This window comes from Vigna unguiculata, chromosome 4 (genome assembly GCF_037176805.1).
Source record: "Vigna unguiculata cultivar grain cowpea cultivar isolate G323 ecotype 2 chromosome 4, ASM3717680v1, whole genome shotgun sequence".
In the NCBI taxonomy this organism is placed as follows: domain Eukaryota; kingdom Viridiplantae; phylum Streptophyta; class Magnoliopsida; order Fabales; family Fabaceae; genus Vigna; species Vigna unguiculata.
This window is the reverse complement of record NC_140795.1, coordinates 2,296,144-2,316,750: the sequence shown is the minus strand read 5'-3', so window position 1 is coordinate 2,316,750 and position 20,607 is coordinate 2,296,144. Positions and strand designations below refer to the sequence as shown.

Sequence of the window (20,607 nt, the reverse complement as noted above, 5' to 3'; positions counted from 1 at the left end):
GAAAAATAAGATTATAGTAGGAGTAATTAATGAAAACAAGAGAAGGAAGAGTTATGCATATAAAATACTCTTATGCTTATAATTTTTAATAAGGAAACCTCTTTTAAATTCTTTACAAAATGTCATTCCACTCTGTTTTAGTTTTTGGGTGAGATTCAACTGGATCATAACTATCATAAGGAGCATGTCACCTGAGCAGGTATGATGGGTTGCCTCAGTTACATTGAGACGGTACAATCTGTTCACATAAATGGCGCACACGCTTATGCTGCACCGGTAATATTAAACCTTCATTTTAGACTTACAACTACCAAATAATTATGTTCACTGATTTTTTTTTTTTTTTTAAAATAACAGGTAAACTACCCAGACTGTAAAGAACTAGTGGTCCATTCTGCCACCAATCTAGTTGTGGGAGAAGAAAGAACAGGTTTTGGGGGTATTTCTTCAGAACTTATGTTGCCTTCTAACATATCTATTACTTTACTCATAGTAGGTCTATCCTTTGGAAACGTTTGAATGCACCACAAACTAACCGCAATCATTCTCCTTTCTATCTCTTTTTCTTCTGTGCCTATCGCACCATCACTTCTCAATTCTTGGTCTTGCTCCAGCTTCCGGTATATCCAATCCGGGAAGTATTCACTTGTTTGAGTGGCTTCTCCATTAACATTGTTTCTCACTCCCACTATCTCTAGCAGCATCATTCCATAGCTATACACATCAGATTTTTGTGAAACTCCACCAAAATGCTTGTTGCACACTTCTGGAGCTACATATCCTATTGTTCCTCTGGCATCTGAAACGGATATAGTGCTCTCTTTACCAGGACAAAGTTTTGCAAGCCCAAAATCTGATATCTTGGGACAAAAGTTCTCGTCCAAAAGAATGTTATGTGGTTTTATGTCAAAGTGTAAAATTCGAGTGTTGCATCCCTTGTGCAAGTACTCTAATCCTCTGGCTATCCCTTTTGCAATTTGCAACAGATTATCCCAACTCAAAGATGGAGTGCTTTGTAGTTCCTTACAACCGATAAACTTGTCAAGGGAACCATTAGGCATGAATTCATAAATAAGAGCTTTCTTCTTTCCTTCCAAACAGAATCCAAGAAGTTGGACAACATTAACATGTGAAGTTCTACTGATACTGGCCACCTCATTGATAAAGTCTTTACCATTTCCTTTTGAAGTCTTTAATATTTTTACAGCCACATGATAACCATTGCGTAACTCTCCTTTGTATACAACACCAAACCCACCTTCACCCAGTTTAACTGTGAAGTTGTTGGTCATTTTCTTGATTTCTGAAAAGTTGTAATTCTTTTGTGCTAGAGTTCCATGATCTCTTAAGAATACTTCAATATCTTGCTCATTAATCATTCGAAATTTTACCTTTTTTGTCGGTGACGTACATTTTCTACAGCCTATTATGAGGCATATGATGAATATTCCCGTTGCCATTGCTGCACTTGCAACACCTGTTAACACACAGATATATTAGAGGAGTTAGGAGTAAAGAAACATTTGACCTTCTAGAAATTAATGTTTATTAGTTTAATGAGCATGAAAAACAAAACCCAAAGAAATAAGAATTAGAACACTTAAGCTAATTTCCAATGCTTGGGATATTCAACTATTTAAAAAGATAAAAAAAATAACACGGGAGTTAATTTTAAGGGAAGTGATACTTTAACAAAGTTTTCTAACAAACTTTTGACAAATTACCATTTTAAGTAAAAATGTATTATTTTATTAATTTATTTTGGTTAAAAAGTAAAATGAAAATCTATTTTAATTCCATTTATAATAACTTTGTTAACTTTGTCAAAAAATTTCTTGTCAAAACATAATTTTCCTAATTTTAAAAGGTTTTTTTCCAAACAAATGTTGAAGAGACGCAAAATATGTAAGGCTTAAAAATCATCATCAAGATCTTATGTAAGTTAGTATGTTTCATGACCTTTATTTTAGAAAATAGAAAACAAATTTATATTTTCCAATTCTTTCATCATAAATGTTCTATGGGCTTAATTTATTATATCTTTTTTCTTTAAATACCATTTTATTTTTTTATTTAATTTTTGGACCATGATACTTTGATCCTTATAAATATTTACACCCTTCTTATACATCTAATAAAGTGCATGGCAATGAGTTCATCTTTATCTTTACCTTTTTGGCTCTCAAAATTTTGGGGGAGGTCATACCTAGGTTAATATATTGACCAACAAATAACTTAACCACTGTGGACGGACTTTTCTATAATTTTTATGGGTTTTTGTCTAGGTCTCTCAAGATTTTTTATATATTTTTTTCATATATTTAAATTTTGACTTGTTACACAAAACTGCATACAAAAATTACTCTAATTCTTATGAATTTAATAACACGCGTACTCATTTTCAGACTACTAATAAATAGTGAGTTTTACGAAATTCAACAACAGGTATGCATATGAAACATAACAAAACAAAACAAGATGTATGAAAGGAAATTTTATTATTACCTATGATGAGTTTCCTTCGTAAATTAAGGTTACCTACAACATTGAGCGAAAGCAAAACGCAAATGGTTAAAAGAAATATATACAAATATGACCAGCAAGTAAATCCAGAATAAGTGGATGATGGTTTGAGCACCAATTTCTTGTAGTGTTCGTAATATTAATTCTTTAAAAATATGAAGAAGAAATCACCTCGTTGCTTATATTATAGCTGCTGCTATCTCACGATAGCATTATATGGGAGGATTGAATTAAAAGTCTACTTTCAATCTGCGGTGTTTACTATTGATCCGTATCTTAAATCAACACCTGTTTTTATCTTTGTTTAAACACAAGACACGTACTTATTTGAGTCCAAAAGTCTACAACACAATGAAAGTACTTGTCCAAAACTTTATTTAATTTGAGTTAGAAGCATACAAAATTATCCAACTACTTACTTCTATGAACCTTCAGATTTCATTTATCTAAACAGAACACTGACAAAATCCTTATAAAGAAAAATGAAGTGTAGATTGGTAAGTTGGGGTGGGTGGACATGGAAAATGAGTGAATGGGAGTAACAGTGGGTGGGTCCAGTTGCATATGTTCCCAGACTGCACTCAATTTGTCGAATAAAAAATGTGCTGACATGTAGCTGAGGATGGGAAGTGAGTAGGTAAAAAGAGGATATTGTGGGAATGTTAAGTAAGATATGAGAGGAGAGGAAGGAAAACGGAAAAAAGAGGATAGAAGACTTACTACCTTTGGTAGAACAGTTTTGATTTGCGCAATAGTAGTTGCATGAAACTACATGTTCATCATAACCATATCTCCAGCAACTTTCGTCACTTTCTCTGCAGCAACCATCAGGAACACCATAGTTGACCTCAAACGCATCACTCAGAGCTTGTTCCAGAACTGCAGCTCCGTCATTACTATCATCATAACCATCCAGAGGAGCGGCAGCAGCCACAGAGAAATTTCCCTTGCAATCCTTAAGCTGTGGGTATCTGTGGACCATCTCCTTTTCCGTGTATCCCTCCTCAAAATAGAACACATCATCCACGCACGTAAAGTTGCGTTTAGAAGGGAACTTTGGGATTCTAGGACAATGTTCGAATACGATGATGTTATGCACTGACGCGTTATACTGGACCAGAGTGTTGTTGAAGTTCTCGTAACTCTGAAAAAAGTAAGGAGAACAGACGTCGTTGACAGGGGGTTTCAGCATGACTTTCAGGGTGTGAGAAGTGTAGTCGATATGCTTCACCATCAAATCTTGAGATTCATCACGGGTATGGCAGATGAGCTGGGATGACGCATCGCCGCCGTTACATTGAGAGGCTGGATTCTGTCCCCAGAAAGGATCCAAGATGGCGGACACACTCATGCTGCACCGGTATGACTGCTGAGCACAAAGCGGTGGTGGCAGTGGCGGTGGCAGTGGTGGTGACAGTGGTGGTTGAGAGTGAGAGTGTGGCAAAGCGATTAAGAGCAACCAAGAGACGGTGAATGCGAAGGCAAGGGGCGTGGCGTGGATGTGATTATGCTTTTCTTCCATTCTCACACTTCTTCTCACTTCCCTCCCAACCCTCTCTCTCCCATAAATCAAACCTACAGAACCTCTTCTTCTCACCACCATACCATTCCTATCACATTTTATCCACTCCCAGACAAAATACATTTTGGTAATCCCAAAACACGACCCAGTCTCCCTCTTTCCCTTCCCCATTTCACACTCCACTCTTTTTCAACTCAATTTTACTAAATATTATATATCATTTATCCTCATATTCAAAATTATATATCACTAATTTCGTAAACAAACACTACTACATTGAATATTACATTCACAGAAACTTCTGGCAGCATTGGTGGAGAAAAGAAATTAGAACGACAAACTTTATAATTTCACCTGACATTCAATATTTGGAAGGAGAATGACAAAATGTTAAAGATTCTGACAAAAGAATTAAAAAGAAACAATTATATATATAAAATACTCTTATGCTCATAATTTTTAATAAGGAAACCTCTTTTAAATTATTTACAAAATGTTATTCCACTCCGTTTTAAGTCAATGTTTATTGGAATAACTTTTAATCAAATTTTTTATTACATTTCTCTATATATTAGGGTAGTACCAAGCTAATATTTTCTCAACTGCCAACCTGTCTCTAAATTTGTGTTCTCCTTATGTTAGTTCAAACTAATCTGACTTGAATTTTGACTCATGTCGACATATTTTGATTTTAGGTTTAGGTAAGTTTATTTTGAATTTTGATTTAGATTATCTTTAAATCAGGTCGACCAATTCCTATTTTCGATTTGGAACAAATCGTGACGAACTTCGACCTAGATAAATCTATCTTAAAGATTCACCAATGTTATTTATATTGACACTCCAACTTCAAAATATCTTTAGAAGATTCGCTTACAATGTTCTGCTTGTAATTATAAAATAATTAATTACGTCACTTTGTTTGATGATAAATCAAAGGACAATGATTGAAACGAAAATATGAAAATTTTGAATATTTAATAAAACAACTTTTTAATTGATATTTAATTAAAATATCCAATTTACGATAAATTTGAAATTTAATTATACCATATTTTATTTCTCGTGTGGAGATAGATAACCAATGACGATGCAAGATGCATTTAACAACCAAATCAAGCATCATAAACTGAATTAAAAAAATATAAAAAATTTAAATACTTAATAAAAAAATCTGTTTTGATATTAAATTAAAAATATCTAAATGTATAAAATATTTAATATTTAATTAAGTTTTTATTTTATTTCAACAAATAATTAATTTCGGTGGTCATTTAGAATGTCCCACCCAACTAACTACACACAAAGAGTGGAGCATCCAAATAAATGTGGGAGAATGCGATGCATGTAGTTGTTTTGGGGTGAAGGCTCGATGACCTATAATTATTATTTCTTTTTTTTTTTCAATTATAAAAGGATAATGTGACTTGTTTAGGTAACAATAGCTGTCACATTTATTTCCACCAAAATTCCAAGTTTTGATATGAAATCACCAAGGCACAGGTATCTGTATATATGCAGGCTCTTGAAAGCTTATTATTAATTGTCACTAACAAAGTGAAGATGATGATCACGGATTAAGAATTGAAGTCGTTTAGATTGAAAAAAAAAAATAGAAATAAATAAAAAGTTTGTGATTGTGATGTATTGGGTTGATATGATAGAAATAAATTGAATTAGTTAGATGATACAATGAATTATAAAAATATATTCGATTTAATTTTACTAAAAATAGGTACTAATCAAAATTTGAAAATATTAATTATAAGATAATTAATTTATAAAATCTTTGATTGATAACATTCCATGAAAACGTATGATAGTATAAATTTATATTTTTATATAACTTTAATTTAATTTTTGAATATTTATTTTATAAGAAAAAAATATAACAAAATCACTGATATCATATTAATTAAGCAGAGTGATTAAAGTTTCTATGATCAGGTTAAATGAATAATAAAATATAACATCTTTTACCTATTAACTAATGCGTGTTCATACGAAATACAGTTTATTTGCATGTAATATGACTAATTTCAAATGATAAAAACAAACTATCATATTTAGATTTGGGAATAACAATGTTGATCGCCTGCCTTCTCTCATTATTTTATCTGTACCACGTTTAGTCTGTAAAGTCATATATAATAATTGCGAACTTGAGTCAGTTTTCATAAGTAAAATAATATGAATGTTCTAACAATAATTTTATTCTAATATTTTAAATCTTTGCTTAATCACGTGAGTTTATTATCGATAATAAAATTAAAATAGAATAAACAAACATAAAATTAAAATCTACATCAAATAAATATGTGAAAGTTTAATTTTTCATGAACACAAAATAAATAGCTTGAGTGAATATGTGCAAGCTAAAAATACATGAATTAATAATTATTCTCATTATAATTAGCTTATTAATTTTTACTAATTCATACTTATGTTTACTTTCGTTTAAGCGTTTGTATTTTGTACGCGACACAAAAAATTTACTCAAAAAATATCTATAACAAAAAGAGGAGTTAGGAATGCCTATTATGTAAATCCTAAAGTGTAATTTTAAGACCCTGTAATATTTTGTGACTTTGAGGAAAAACTGGAATAGTTGGATGATTTGGTTTCAACACTAATTTTGTGTTTTTGTATATCTAATAAATTTGACATCATTTAAAAGTTATAGTCAAACACAATTTAAATATTTTATTTTTATTTTTTAAGACATATATTAAAGATAAAACAGTTATAGAACTTAACCCTCCAATACAGTTGGTAGGAAAGAGAAGTGTGTTCATTTGGTTATAAGAAAATTGATTTAATTTTAATAAAAATAGGATTACCTAAAATTTAATAAAGTTATTAATTATAAAATAATTAATTCACAAAATTAAAAATAATATTTACTGAGAACATTACATAGAAATGTGTGAATATTTAAAATTAAAATTTTATATCTTTCTATAACTTTATTTAATTTGTTAATAGTAAATATATAGTCTACTATGTAACTTTTATTCATAGAAAATATTTTAAATATCAATAAATTCAGTTTAAAATTATATTTAAGTTCTTCAATATATTAACTAATTAGTTTGATTATTAAAATTAATTGTTATTTAATGTTTTTTTTATAAAATGATTAAAAATTCTAAGATGAGGTTAAATCAATAATAAAATTTAATATTTTTTATGAATTGACTGTAATGCATGTTATTATCAAATATAACTTTTTTTTAATGATAAAAATAAACCATCATATTTAAATTTATCGTATTGGCTGGTCGCTCATTTTGATTTGTCCCACACTTACTTAGACCTATAAAGTCCTACATAAAAATTATGAATTAGTTTTATTCATTGTCTCATATTATGACTCGTGGTTTTGTGGATCAACTTTTTATAAGCGAAATATTATAAAAAAGTTATAAATAAATTTTATAATAATAATTTTATTTTTATTTAATTCCATAATCATTGATCATAAAATTAAAATAAATTAAGTAAACATATGTTAAAGTTAAATTTTCAAAAACACGAAATGATATAAAAAGAAAAATTGTTTAAGCTACCACTATATTAGAAATTAATATATGGTGAATTTTTTGTTACACTTACACATTATACGGAGTAGCTCGTTCCCTCCGTCGTTAACATACAAAGACTGCACATTGTCATCCTTTATTTAAACTGTTGTAATAGTTTAATTTTGCAATTTAAACTTTAATTTTTTTTAAACAACAGTAATTAACATGGTAACAAATTTAAATTATTGTAATTAACATAAAACAATTTCATCATCATAAGTCAGAGCTACATTATGACACGAAAAGATAAAAAAGAAAAAAAGCTATAAAAATCCATATTAAATTAACCCATCTTAAATGTAGGCAAAAGAAATGATTTAGGAATTTAAGCATGAAACCAAGATATAAAAAATTAAGAAAATAAAATTTTTTGTATGAGCTCAAAATTAAAAGATTGTGAATTTTTTATTACTGCTTATGATGACATGGTATATTTTACCTACTGCAGATTGTCCTTCTATTAAACTGATGTATTTTAATTTTACAATTTTAACTTTAAAACAATTTTAAATAGTTGCAATTAAAATAATACCATGTTATCATCATAAGTGAAGGTTACTTATGAGATTGTTTGTTAAATCAACTGGTCCTAGCTTTTTTCACATTATTGTAACTACCATTAATTATAAGTTTCAACCTTACATTAATTAGAGAAGTGAGATTTGAACTTTTAGGCATGAATCTTGAATGTGAAATTGGACAAAATAAAAGTTTGTTGATAAACTCTAATTTATGAGTACAATAGAATGTGACATTAACAACACAGGAAAAAGAATACAGAGAAATAGAGAAAAACAATACAAAGAAGAGAAAAACTAAGGAAACAATAATGTTTCCATTCATTACAAAAAAGGTAAAATCCAGGAGTATATAAACCCAAAAAGAACAGGAAAAAGACATAATAGAAACAAATGAAACTAAAGTAATTAGGTATATAACCTAAAAACTGTCACATGAGATCGTGCCTGATTTTCTAGAAGATAGGAAACAGCTCACAACTATAAAGAGCGATTTATTTTACAGTATAAGTAGGGAAATTTACCAAATATGCGGTGTGCATAATTTCGTTAGATGGAATGTTCTGACAGTGATCTAGTGGGAGAAGAAAGCAAAGGTTTGGGTGGGATTTGTATGGAATCCATGCTACCTTCCAACATATCAATCACTCTACTCATTGTAGGTCTGTCATTAGGAAACGTTTGAGTGCACCATAAACCCACCATCGCCAACCTCTTTGCAATCTCATTTTCTTCTCTTGTCATCTCCATATCTGGTCTCAAATCATCATCCAACTCAAGCTTAGTGTAAGCCCAGTGTGGAAAATATATCTCACTTGTATTACTTGCTTCACCATTGATGTTCTTCCTTCCTCCCACCATCTCCAGCAGCATCATTCCATAACTATAAACATCAGACTTATATGAAACTCTTCCAAAGTTTTTACTCCACATTTCTGGAGCTACATACCCCATTGTTCCTCTAGCATCTGACAAGGAAACAATACTTTCATTCCTAGGACACAGTTTTGCCAACCCAAAATCAGATATCTTTGCACAAAAGTTCTCATCCAGAAGAATGTTGTGTGGTTTTATGTCAAAGTGAAAAATTCTAGTGTTGCATCCCTTATGCAAGTATTCTAACCCTCGAGCAATGTCCCTTGCAATTTTATATATAATATCCCAACTCAAGGCTGAAAGTGTTTCGTCTCTTGTTTTGTAAATGAATTTGTCAAGAGAACCATTGGACATGAATTCATAAATGAGAGCTCTCTTGGGACCTTTCAAACAGAATCCAAGAAGAGAGACGACGTTAACATGAGAAGTTCTACTGATGCTAGCAACCTCATTCATAAATTCTTCACCATTTTTTCTGGATGCACTCAGCATCTTTACAGCCACAAGACTATCATTTGATAACTTTCCTTTGTACACCGCACCAAAACCACCTTGTCCCAGCTTCTCTTTGAAGTTGTTGGTCATGTTTTTAACCTGTGATAGTTTATATCTTTTGAGAGCTAGAGAACCCTGAATTTTAAGTAATGCTTCAATATTTTTATTAATTTTTGAAGCCAACCCAAAATTCGCTACCCAAGTTGGTGACTTGTATCTTACACACAGAATTGAAATTGATATTAAAACTCCTGCAATTGCTGAACTTGTAACACCTGTTAGCATATGAGAAAATGTTGAAACTTCATTCTCTAATCTTCTAATCTCAGATGTATATAGAAAAAGGGTTATGGTTATTCAACTCTGAAAATTTGTTAGAAACCAGTAAAATATTTAGTGAAACTATATTAAGCAATAATTTAAACTGTGAATATTCCATGATTGTGACATGTATACAATCATGAAGAGATAAGAGAGAACTAAGAAAGTAATAGTATATTAAAATGGTTGTCAAAAAATTATTTTCGTATTAAAAGATATGGTGGATGGGGGAAAGTATAAAAGAAAATTTAGATTTAATACCTAAAATAATGAGTTTCCTCTTTTTGTCCCAATTTCCTGCAAAAGAAGATGAACAAAGATGAATTCATCGGATTCCTATAATATTGGTGAAAATTTTGTTGAAATATTGTTCGTATAACATCCCATCTACTTTTACAATCACTTCCCTTTTCAAATAAGAATTACAAATTTCTTATGAAAACTGTCAAGAACTAAATTTTAATTCTTAAAGTCTAATTTAATTATACAAAAATTTTATAAATTTATATAATAAATTAGTATTATTTCTAAACGATGTATGACTTTCAAAACACTTATTTCACAACCAAATATATACATCTTAAGTGCATAGACATCAATTAATGGTTTGGTAATGAGTGAATTTTTAAATCCAACAAATAACAAAATTTGCCAAATAAATTTTAAGTAATGGTTTTGATATCATATTAAAAAATTGACTTTAAGACTAATTTAACTCTACAAAAGTGATCTGTTAGAGTAAAATTTGCTTCCGCTTATATATTTATATTATAATTCTGTTTTAGAATTTAATTTTCTCATTGTTAGAGTACATTTTAAATCTTATATGAATATAAACTTAATGGAAAAACTGAGTGTATATTTGCTTTCAAATTCTTTAAATCACATAATACTAGTTACAGACAATCTTTTACATCTTTAGTTCCACATTGCAGAATTATTGCGATATCATAATTGATATTGACTTAAAATAATTCAAGATAACATTTATAATGGATAAAAAGTACTATATACCAATATCATTTTTTTCTATAAAATATTTAAATATATTTCACTTCATTTTAAAATAAATTTTAATAAGAAAATATATAATTTTACAAAGAAAAATAACACAAATAATCGAGAAGTGTTAATTAGTGAATTATTTTCCAGAAGATGAGAAAGAAGGTAGAGTGATTATGTAATTTTGTTAAATGAGAAAAGAAGGAACAGTAATTTTAATTTTTATGGGACATACTTCTTTGTCAATTTTTTATCAAATCATTTAGATTATATAAATGAGTTGACTTTCTTGTTTCATCTCCTTATTATTCTCTCTCTCCTTTCAAATTCATGCTTTCAAATACTCTCAAATAATTGGAAACAAGTAAAAAACTTACTGCTTCTTCTATTCGCATTAAGAGGGTTTGAGTGGAAACAAATTAAAAAGTTAAAATAAAAAATTACCTCCTTTCTCGTGCTTTGAAGAGTTGTTTACGCTTCCCTCACCTGTAGATGAAAAAAAGAAACAAATTAACTGACTAATTAAAGACAGAAAAGTAAAACTGTTAAAATCAAACAGTAATATATTTAAAAAAAATAGAAACTAAAAAAAAACAAATTAAAAATATCTAAAATTCATGAGATAATTAAATTTTAGTTAAAGCTTGTCTCTTTTATCAAAATTAGCATCAGAAGCAACCACCTAATAACTGTAGGGGACCAAGAGACAGAGACACGTCAAGACCTGGAAAAATGTACAGTCAACCGAAAACTCTGGTCAACACAAGCAATTAACTGAAACTTCCCACTTAATAAATATGTCTAAGCTACAGATATAAGAACTAATAATTATTTTCATTATAATTCCGATATTAAATTTTTATAAATTCATTCTAATTTTTATTAATCTTTAAACACTGCACCTATTTTACTCCAAAAAAAAAAATATCTATAACACAAATCAAACAAGAAGAGTTAGAAGTGGGCAAGTTCAGATCGTCAGATGACATTGATGTTTTCTGTTTTTAAAATATATTGAAATTTTTTTAACATATTTAAAAAATCAATGTATCTTAAAAATACAGCACAAAAATAACACCAAAAGATTAGAAGAAATCCAAATTGGGAATATGCTTATGTAAATTCTAAATAGAGATATTTTAAGATCCAGTAACATTTTGTGACTATGGGAAAAAACAGAATAAGTGGGATGATTTCTTTTGAGCACCTATTTTGTAGAAAAAAAAAAAGTGGAGAAACCAAACAGTAAAACAAAAATTTAAGTTTCTAAACTTTAATTCTATTTATAAATAAAAAAAATCCTAAAACTTGTTCTTTTTCTTGATTGATCTTAAACTTTATGCCATATTAGTAGATATTCTGAATTTTAATTCTTTTCCAATTAATTCTTAAATTTTATTTTTTTAGTAAATACCTAAACTTTTAATTTTTTTATAATATTTTCAAACCTAAGTAAATTATTTGTAAATAACATGTTGACAACTTGAGTTAAATAAATAATCGTGATAGTCGTAATATTAATAATAGTAATTTAATAAAAATTATTTAACTTACAGGAGTTTATTTATAAAAAAACAATATACTTTAAGAAATAATTATACTAAAATTAAAATTTTAGGTGTATATTTATAAAAGAAAAAGATAAAAGTCTAAGAATTAATTAGACCAAAGTTAAAACTAAATTTGTTTATTTATATTGGATAAAAATTGAAAATCAATAAAGACAACTAAAGTTTGAGATCTGAAAATATATTTACAAGTCATATTTTTTAGAATCTGAGACAAGCTTCAATTTTTTTTTAAAATATTAAATTAAAAAAATATTAATAATGAAATTTTGTCCTCTTCTTAGTGATTACAGGTACAGGCAGATGCAGAAGAAGAGAACAAAAAATCTGACTAAAAATTATACCTTTTCATTTATCCTCGTACAGAGCATTATATATGAATAATTTCATAAACAAACACTACTAGATTCAATTTACATTCCAATATAGCACAAAAATTACTTCAGGAGATGAGAGGAAAATGAAAAAAAGAAAGAGGAATAGAAGACGTACCACTACTCCTGGGAGAACAGTTTTTATGTGTGCAATAGTATTTGCATGAAACTACGTATTCATCGTTACCACCATCGCTGCTGCAACTTCTGTTACTTTGGCTGCATCTTATGCAATCATGAGGAAAACCATAGTGGACCCCAAACCCATCCCTCAGAACTGCTTTCAGAACTTCAGCTCCATCATCACTGTCATTATAATGATCCAGAGGAGCGGCACTGGGCACGCGCAAAAGTCTCGTGCAATTCTGAAGCACTGGGTATCTGTGAAGCATCTCATTCTTTCTGGATTCCTCCACAACGTAATACGCACCACCCCAACACGTAAAGTTCCGGTGTTCTAAAGGGAAATCTCGGATGTAGGCACAGTTTGAAAATAGGGTGATGTTGTATACAGGCTCATAATACTGGAGCAGTTTGTCCACCAATTTTGCGAAAACGTCGAAAAAATCACGAGTACAAAGATCGTTGACGGTGTATGTTGGCACCACTGTCATGGTGCGAGAGGTGTTTTCGACATCCTTCACCGTGAAATTTTGAGATTCGTAACGAGTATCGCAGACGAGCTGGGATGATGCATCGCCGCCGTTACATTGAGAGGGTGGATTCTGTTCCCAGAAAGGATCGAAGATGGCGGAGACGTTTGCGCTGCACCGGTATGACTGCTCGGCACAAAGCGGTGGCGCTGGTTGAGAGTGGGAGAGTGGCAAAGCGATAAAGAGTAACCAAGAGACGGTGAGTGAAAACGCAAGAGGCGTGGTGTGGACGTGATTATGCTTTTCATCCATTCTCACACTTCTTCTCACATAAATCAAAGCTATATAGAAGAAGAAGAAAAAGCACTGTTCTTTTCAGCACCATATATAGAACAATTATGCAGCACACTCCTCACACCAAACTACCTCTTTCTTTCCTCTTACTTTCTTCACTTGCAAACGAAAGACGGTTCAATATTCCCAAAACACGACGCGGTTTCTCTCCCTCACTTCCTAATCGAAAGAATTATGGAACAAACTCTGATCTTTACTTTTGTTTTTGTTTTTTTTCCCTTGTTGGTCCATGGTTATCGGAATAATTAGTAGTCATTTTTTTTATAGATTTCTCGATAAATCTATCACTATTGTTAGAATAGTCTAAATGTAAGTCAAAATCCCACGTCGGATAGAACAAAAAGTTAAACAATATATAAGAATAAAGACTTATAACATAATATCATTGTCTTAAGGTTTTGGTATAAAGTTGGTGGTAAATGTCTTATATGTGCAACACTAATGTCATATAACCATATGGAATTATAATATCACAATCTCTTAATGACTATGACTATAACAATAACCCTTAGACCCAAAAGTTATAGGTGCAACTCTTTTTATTTAAGAGTGTAACGGTCAAAGTGATATTATTCGATTGTGACCCGATCCGGTCCACTTGGCCTATGTCACAGAACAATTGATGTCACCTGCAACCATCTCCCCTTCAGTAAATTGTTAGGATCAAGGGCTTATCACTAGACCAAAAGCTATAGTCATTAGTCATGACGCAACTCTTTTTACTTAAGAGTGTAACAGTCCAAGTGTCACCATTCGATTATGATCTGACCCACTTGGTCTTTATTCGGGATAATTGATGCCACCTTCAATAATCTTTCCCTCAACAATTGTCTTACTAAGAATCTCACTTGAATTGTGACTTGATCCACCTAAATTCTGTCACGGAACAATTCTCCAACCCCAAAGATATGAAATCTTAAGATAATATAGGGTTGTGAATTTTTTATATATAAAATTTGTTTTATTCACTTTTATTCAGATGTAAAATATCAAGTCACATTTAAAATTCTTACCAGAACTGTATGAAGCATGGTGAAATAAATTAAAATTCTTGAAGGCCTCGTAATCACGGTCACAACTATGGGTTGGTTTCATCTCCATACACCAAAAAAGTTGATCTGATATTTATGACAATTAAATTTTAACGATTAAAATAGTCATAAATATAACTTTTAGCAAGTAAAATAATCATCAAAAAGTTATATATGTCAAAAATAATTCGCAACAAAAATATTTTAACTGCTAGGATTTGTGCTAGAAAAAGAAAAAATAATCTAACAATTAAAAATCATCACAATTTATTTTTCCTTTTACGATCATTTTATCATATTCTAAAAATTATATAATTGATAAGTGACGATTTTGATTCCACAGTTGCATAAGAGAGAGGTTATGTTAGGATGGAATTCCAACTTTTTATTTAAAAAGTTTTAATTAGTTAAGTTTATTTTATTTAATCCAAGTCAAGAGAAGTATTTTAGATTAAGAAAGTATGTTATGTTCGTAACAATTTGGGGAGAGAGAAAGAGCAGAAAAAGTGGTTTGCATGTTTACAAAACAATTTCCATAAAATCACTTTATTCATCACTTTATTATATCTTCGTCATAAAATCATACATTGTGATAAAATAGTTAAGTCTTCATACAAATATATAAATTCGTGGACGAGTACCAGAAACAGAGTGTATGAATGTATATCATAGGAATTATTGAATACTATATAAAAATTTGAGTAATAGATTTACTCATCCAAAATGATAGAAAAAAAGATCTTAGACTCAGCGTAGTGGAAATATATGCCAACACCTACAGTCCCCAAACAATATGTTACATAAGGCCCTAACACTCCTTATTCCTTAGAGGAATCCACATGTAAGTTCTTTATAGGATCTTCATGAGGGTTTCCTCCACATCTTCTGAACTGTGAGAATATGCCTGGAACTTCATCATTCAAATTAAATACACTATGAGAATATAGAGTGTGGTTAATTTCAGGAGATAGAATATTCCGGCAGTGATATAGTGGGAGAAGAAAGCAAAGGTTTGGGTGGGATTTGTATAGAATCCATGCTACCTTCCAACATATCAATCACACTACTCATTGTAGGTCTATCATTAGGAAACGTTTGAGTGCACCATAAACCCACCATCGCCAACCTCTTTGCAATCTCATTTTCTTCTCTTGTCATCTCCATATCTGGTCTCAAATCACTCTCCAACTCAAGCTGATTGTATGCCCAGTGTGGGAAGTATACCTCACTTGTGTGGCTAGCTTCACCATTAATGTTCTTCCTTCCTCCCACCATCTCCAGCAACATCATTCCGTAGCTATAAACATCAGATTTATTGGAAACTCTTCCAAGATTTCTACTCCACATCTCTGGAGCTACATATCCCATTGTTCCTCTTGCTTCTGACAATGAAATAATACTTTCATTCCTAGGACACAGTTTTGCCAACCCAAAATCCGATATCTTTGCACAAAAATTCTTATCTAGAAGAATGTTATGCGGTTTTATGTCAAAGTGAAAAATTCGAGTGTTGCATCCCTTATGCAAGTATTCTAACCCTCGCGCTATGTCCCTTGCAATTCTGTATATAATATCCCAACTCAAGGGTGAAAGGTTTTCATCCCTTCTATAAATGAATTTGTCAAGGGAACCATTGGACATAAATTCATAGATGAGAGCTCTCTTGTGACCTTCCAAACAAAATCCAAGAAGAGATACCACATTAACATGAGAAGTTCTACTGATGCTAGCGACCTCATTGATAAATTCTTCACCATCTTTTTTGGATACACTCAACATTTTTACAGCCACAAGACTATCATTGGATAACTTTCCTTTGTACACCGCACCAAAACCACCTTGTCCTAGTTTCACTTTGAAGTTGTAGGTCATTTTCTTGACATCTAATAGTTTATATCTTCTCAGAGCTAGAGAGCCATGAATTTTAAGGAATGCTTCAATATTTTGATTACTTTTTGAAGCCAAACCAAAATTCGCTACCCAGGTTGGTGATTTGTATCTCAGACACAGAATTGCAATTGATACCAACAGTCCAGCAATCGCAACACTTGTACCTGGTAGTAGACAGTAAATACTTTTGAGAAATCGACATTTCGTTCTCTAATACTCAAATATAAACATATTTTGATATTTAGTAAATCTAAATATAAACAAATTGCAATTACCTTTATTCTATTTAACTTTAGTATTATTTAAAAAAGAACCTTACGTTAAACTTAGGCCTAACCTTTATAAAAATACAAGGTTAATTTAAAAAGAGATATTATTTCAATAAATATTATTTGGGTAATTTGATAATGTAGTTTTTATTATAATAAATATTGAATAAATTTACTATATTTTTAATAAATATGAAAGTAGTTAATTATATTTATATTTGAGTTTATTAACACATTTTTTTACCGGTAACTAAAATTTATTTGAGGTCGATGACAAAAATTTAGGGGAAACCTTGTTGTAATTAATGATTTAAATTTATTAAAGAGAAGTGCTACTTATTTATACAATAATGTCCACATTTTCCTTTTTCGTCTATTTGTTGCCATATCACTACGACATATAAACAATTACGAAGATAAGTTATACAGAGAACGACAACGATTCCTTTAGTGGAATCAGATGTGTGAATGTCAAGGAACAAATGGAAAAATATAAAAGGAAATTTAGATTTATACCTATAATAATGAGTTTCCTCTTTTTGTGCCATTTCCCTGCAAAAGTAGATATGAACAAAGAGGAATCCATCGGATTGTTAGAGTATTGGTGAAAGTTTTGTTCACATATCATTCTTAGAAAGAAAGCATTCGATCTACTTATTACAATCACGTACATATGGAAGATGAACTACAAATATGACACCATATGTCAGTCACCATATTATTTTCTACTTTTTTTGAACCGTGATTATATATTTTCAAAAGAAACTTTCATACTTCAATTTCCTAAACACAAATGAGTGAAGTTTAATTACTATTGAATTTCTTTTCAATTTGGATAATCTAAAGGTTTAATATTTGGGAGGAGTCTTCTTCTTATATATTACTTAATATTTTTTTTATTTTTATTTAATGTGAGAATTTCAATACAAGAGATTTGGTATCACTTTCAACATAAAATCTTAAGATTTGATATTTTGAGTTTAGTTTTTATTATATCATTTAATATTCTTTTAATCAATGTGGGATTTTTAATTTATACTTAGTGTTTTTATCCATCTACGTGCTTAGAATCTATATCTAACAAATTTTGTAATAGAAGGGGAGAAAGGGAGTGGTGTAACTTTGTTGGGGATAAGCCATCAACAAGAAAGCAATAAAATAGATCTCAGGTAAAGCTTTATAGTCTATCTTTTTTCTGTAAAAGGGTTAGGTGTTATTTGGTCAGTTCTTTTTTATCGGACATTTTAGTCTATATCTTTTTTTTTTTTCGAATCTAATTTGATGAAAAACGGTTCAAAGGAAATGAATGTTTTCCACAACATGTATAATAAGAAACTTATGCAAATCTTAGATAGAGTTTTAAATGTTGCAGGAATCAACAATAGAGAAAACAATCTCATAAACCAAGAGAAATAAATTGTATAAAAATAAATTGTATAGGATGAGATTTAACTTTAAGATGTGAATTTTAAGTCTAACTCAACCTTAAAAATCCATTTATAAGGTGAAATTTGCACTCACTTATATATTATAAATTGATATATATTGAGTGTGAAACTAAACATTAATGGTGATCCAATAACGACTCGATAGTGGGTGAAACAATAAACCTAATAAACAACTAACTTCGCTATGATAGATTTTAATATTATATATATGATTCTGATACCATATTGAGATATGAAATTTAAATCTAACACAACTTTACAATAATTTAGTTAACCTTAACTTTATTTATTTTTAATATTTATTTTAATTAATTTAACACTAATATAAATATTTATACTTATTACAAAAAATAACATCAACATAGACTAAGTTGACTCTAACATCCAATATTAAACAAACTAACAAATATTTGTCTATTAAAAGAATTAATATTGTGACAAGTTGGTTAACTTTAATATTTTGAAGCTAATTTTTTTTATTTTCTTATTGTGTTTTATGATCGAATAAACATAAGAATTAATAGATAAGCTATTTGCTTTTAACAGGATATTAAGCTAACAAAAAAAAACTTAAATATTGGATTTTTTTTAATCACTTAAAATATAAATTTGCAAAGAGGGAAAAGATGGTTGATATGCAAGAAGCAATTTTTCAATGATAGATAAAAGAAGGACAATGGTATGTTTAGACAACCTATACCTTTGATATGTTTTTTAATGGGTTTGACATGAGTTTTATAATTGAAGAGTAAAAGATAATGTGTCCAATAAACGTAAAGTGTGTCATAATATTTTTTTTCACAAATAAAAATATGACTAAATAAGGAGAGAAACTTTGTTAAGAAGAGAGGGAAAAAAAGACGTACTCGTGGAAGAACACTGGAGAGCATTAGATCCATCGGGGCAATGATAGCATGACTTCACGTTATGTGGATCAAAGCCGTAGCAGTTTCCTCCACTTCCAATGCAATTTATGCACCGATCAGGCACATCATACTTTACATCAAACTCAAACCTTTTATCCAAAAGATGCGTCAAGTTTTTATCTCCACCACCATCAAAATATTGGAGAGGTAGACGATTCTTGAGATTTCTCCGCAGTTGTATGGAATTCCACAATCCGAGTAATTGAAATGATGAGAGTGGGAGTGTGGCAAAGTGGTTAGCAAGAAGGAACACAGGGCGAGCAGGGACGTAAGGAGCATCTGGGTATGATTATGATCATCAATATGATCCATCTATCTTCGTAATATCTTCAATAATAGCCTTATAACACGTACACGGCAGTGTGACTTGTTAGGTAAGAATTGCTGTCACATTTATTTCCACATAAATCATAAGTTTTGACATTTAATACCAATCCGATACTTTTTAAAATACATTTTCTAAAATCGGTTAAACTATCAAAATTGTTTTAATTATAATTACTACAGCACGTCTTTTTTAAAATACATTTTCTAACTGTAATCTAATTTAATTTAACATCAATAGATCAAAGCCTAACCTAGTAATTGTATACTATACTAAAATAGACATTTAACATTGAATATATAAGTAAAACTCGACACTAGTAATTCAATATATAGCGTTGAACTTCCATTGAAGAACGGCGAACTCTAAAAACATATAGATATTAATTCATCGGTATTGATTTTTAAAGGACGACTCTAGTGTAATGTTAGTCAAGTTTATAGTTTTTATTTTAAAATTTATTTAATTTGGATTCCGTTAAGTTGATATCAAATAAAATTTATTTTTAATATTAATTTAATTTGTTTGATTTAGCTAACATCAATGATCATATATATATATTTTTTAATTTTTTTTCTTACATAACACCTTCACCTTCAACAAAGTAAAATATAAAAAAAAAATGAAAATTATAGTGGATAAATGATATGAATAGATGAAGAAGATGAATACGGATGAAGGAAATGAGTTTGAATAAATAAAAAAAGAAAAAAAAATGTAGTGTGAAGGAAGGAGCAATGGGTGTGAAGGAATGAGATGAATATGGATGATAGAGCTGAATTTGAAGAGATTTATAGAATGAGAGAAGAAGATATTAAATGAAGAAATTTATCATCTTTGAGTATTGACATTTGAATTAAAATTAACATACAATTCCTATTTATTGATACATAAATACACGAATTGATAACATATAAATTAATACCGACTTAATCAAAGCTAACAAAATAAATATTAAAGATATATCATATTAATTATCAACATTAAC

The 20,607-nt window shown here is 29.9% G+C and overlaps 2 protein-coding genes and 1 pseudogene across 3 annotated transcripts; all 3 read right to left on the bottom strand.

The window, feature by feature from the left end:
- Nucleotides 1-239: 239 nt before the first annotated feature.
- Nucleotides 240-4,392, bottom strand: LOC114181925 (LEAF RUST 10 DISEASE-RESISTANCE LOCUS RECEPTOR-LIKE PROTEIN KINASE-like 2.3). The gene is made up of 3 exons (XM_085672572.1): nucleotides 3,247-4,392; nucleotides 2,506-2,538; nucleotides 240-1,477 (listed from the first exon to the last, which is right to left on the bottom strand). Exons 1-3 carry the CDS (start codon nucleotides 4,214-4,216, stop codon nucleotides 363-365), a joined length of 2,118 nt encoding a protein of 705 aa, XP_085528698.1. The 5' UTR covers nucleotides 4,217-4,392; the 3' UTR covers nucleotides 240-362.
- A 4,274-nt stretch (nucleotides 4,393-8,666) lies between these two features.
- On the bottom strand, nucleotides 8,667-13,688 carry LOC146886629 (LEAF RUST 10 DISEASE-RESISTANCE LOCUS RECEPTOR-LIKE PROTEIN KINASE-like 2.4). The gene is made up of 3 exons (XM_085672594.1): nucleotides 12,905-13,688; nucleotides 10,101-10,136; nucleotides 8,667-9,793 (listed from the first exon to the last, which is right to left on the bottom strand). Exons 1-3 carry the CDS (start codon nucleotides 13,686-13,688, stop codon nucleotides 8,697-8,699), a joined length of 1,917 nt encoding a protein of 638 aa, XP_085528720.1. The 3' UTR covers nucleotides 8,667-8,696.
- A 1,603-nt stretch (nucleotides 13,689-15,291) lies between these two features.
- LOC146886628 (LEAF RUST 10 DISEASE-RESISTANCE LOCUS RECEPTOR-LIKE PROTEIN KINASE-like 2.5 pseudogene) lies at nucleotides 15,292-19,582 on the bottom strand (annotated as a pseudogene). The gene is made up of 3 exons (XR_014994577.1): nucleotides 19,235-19,582; nucleotides 17,437-17,472; nucleotides 15,292-16,815 (listed from the first exon to the last, which is right to left on the bottom strand). The product of XR_014994577.1 is annotated as an LEAF RUST 10 DISEASE-RESISTANCE LOCUS RECEPTOR-LIKE PROTEIN KINASE-like 2.5 pseudogene (transcript).
- Between the last annotated feature and the right edge of the window lie 1,025 nt (nucleotides 19,583-20,607).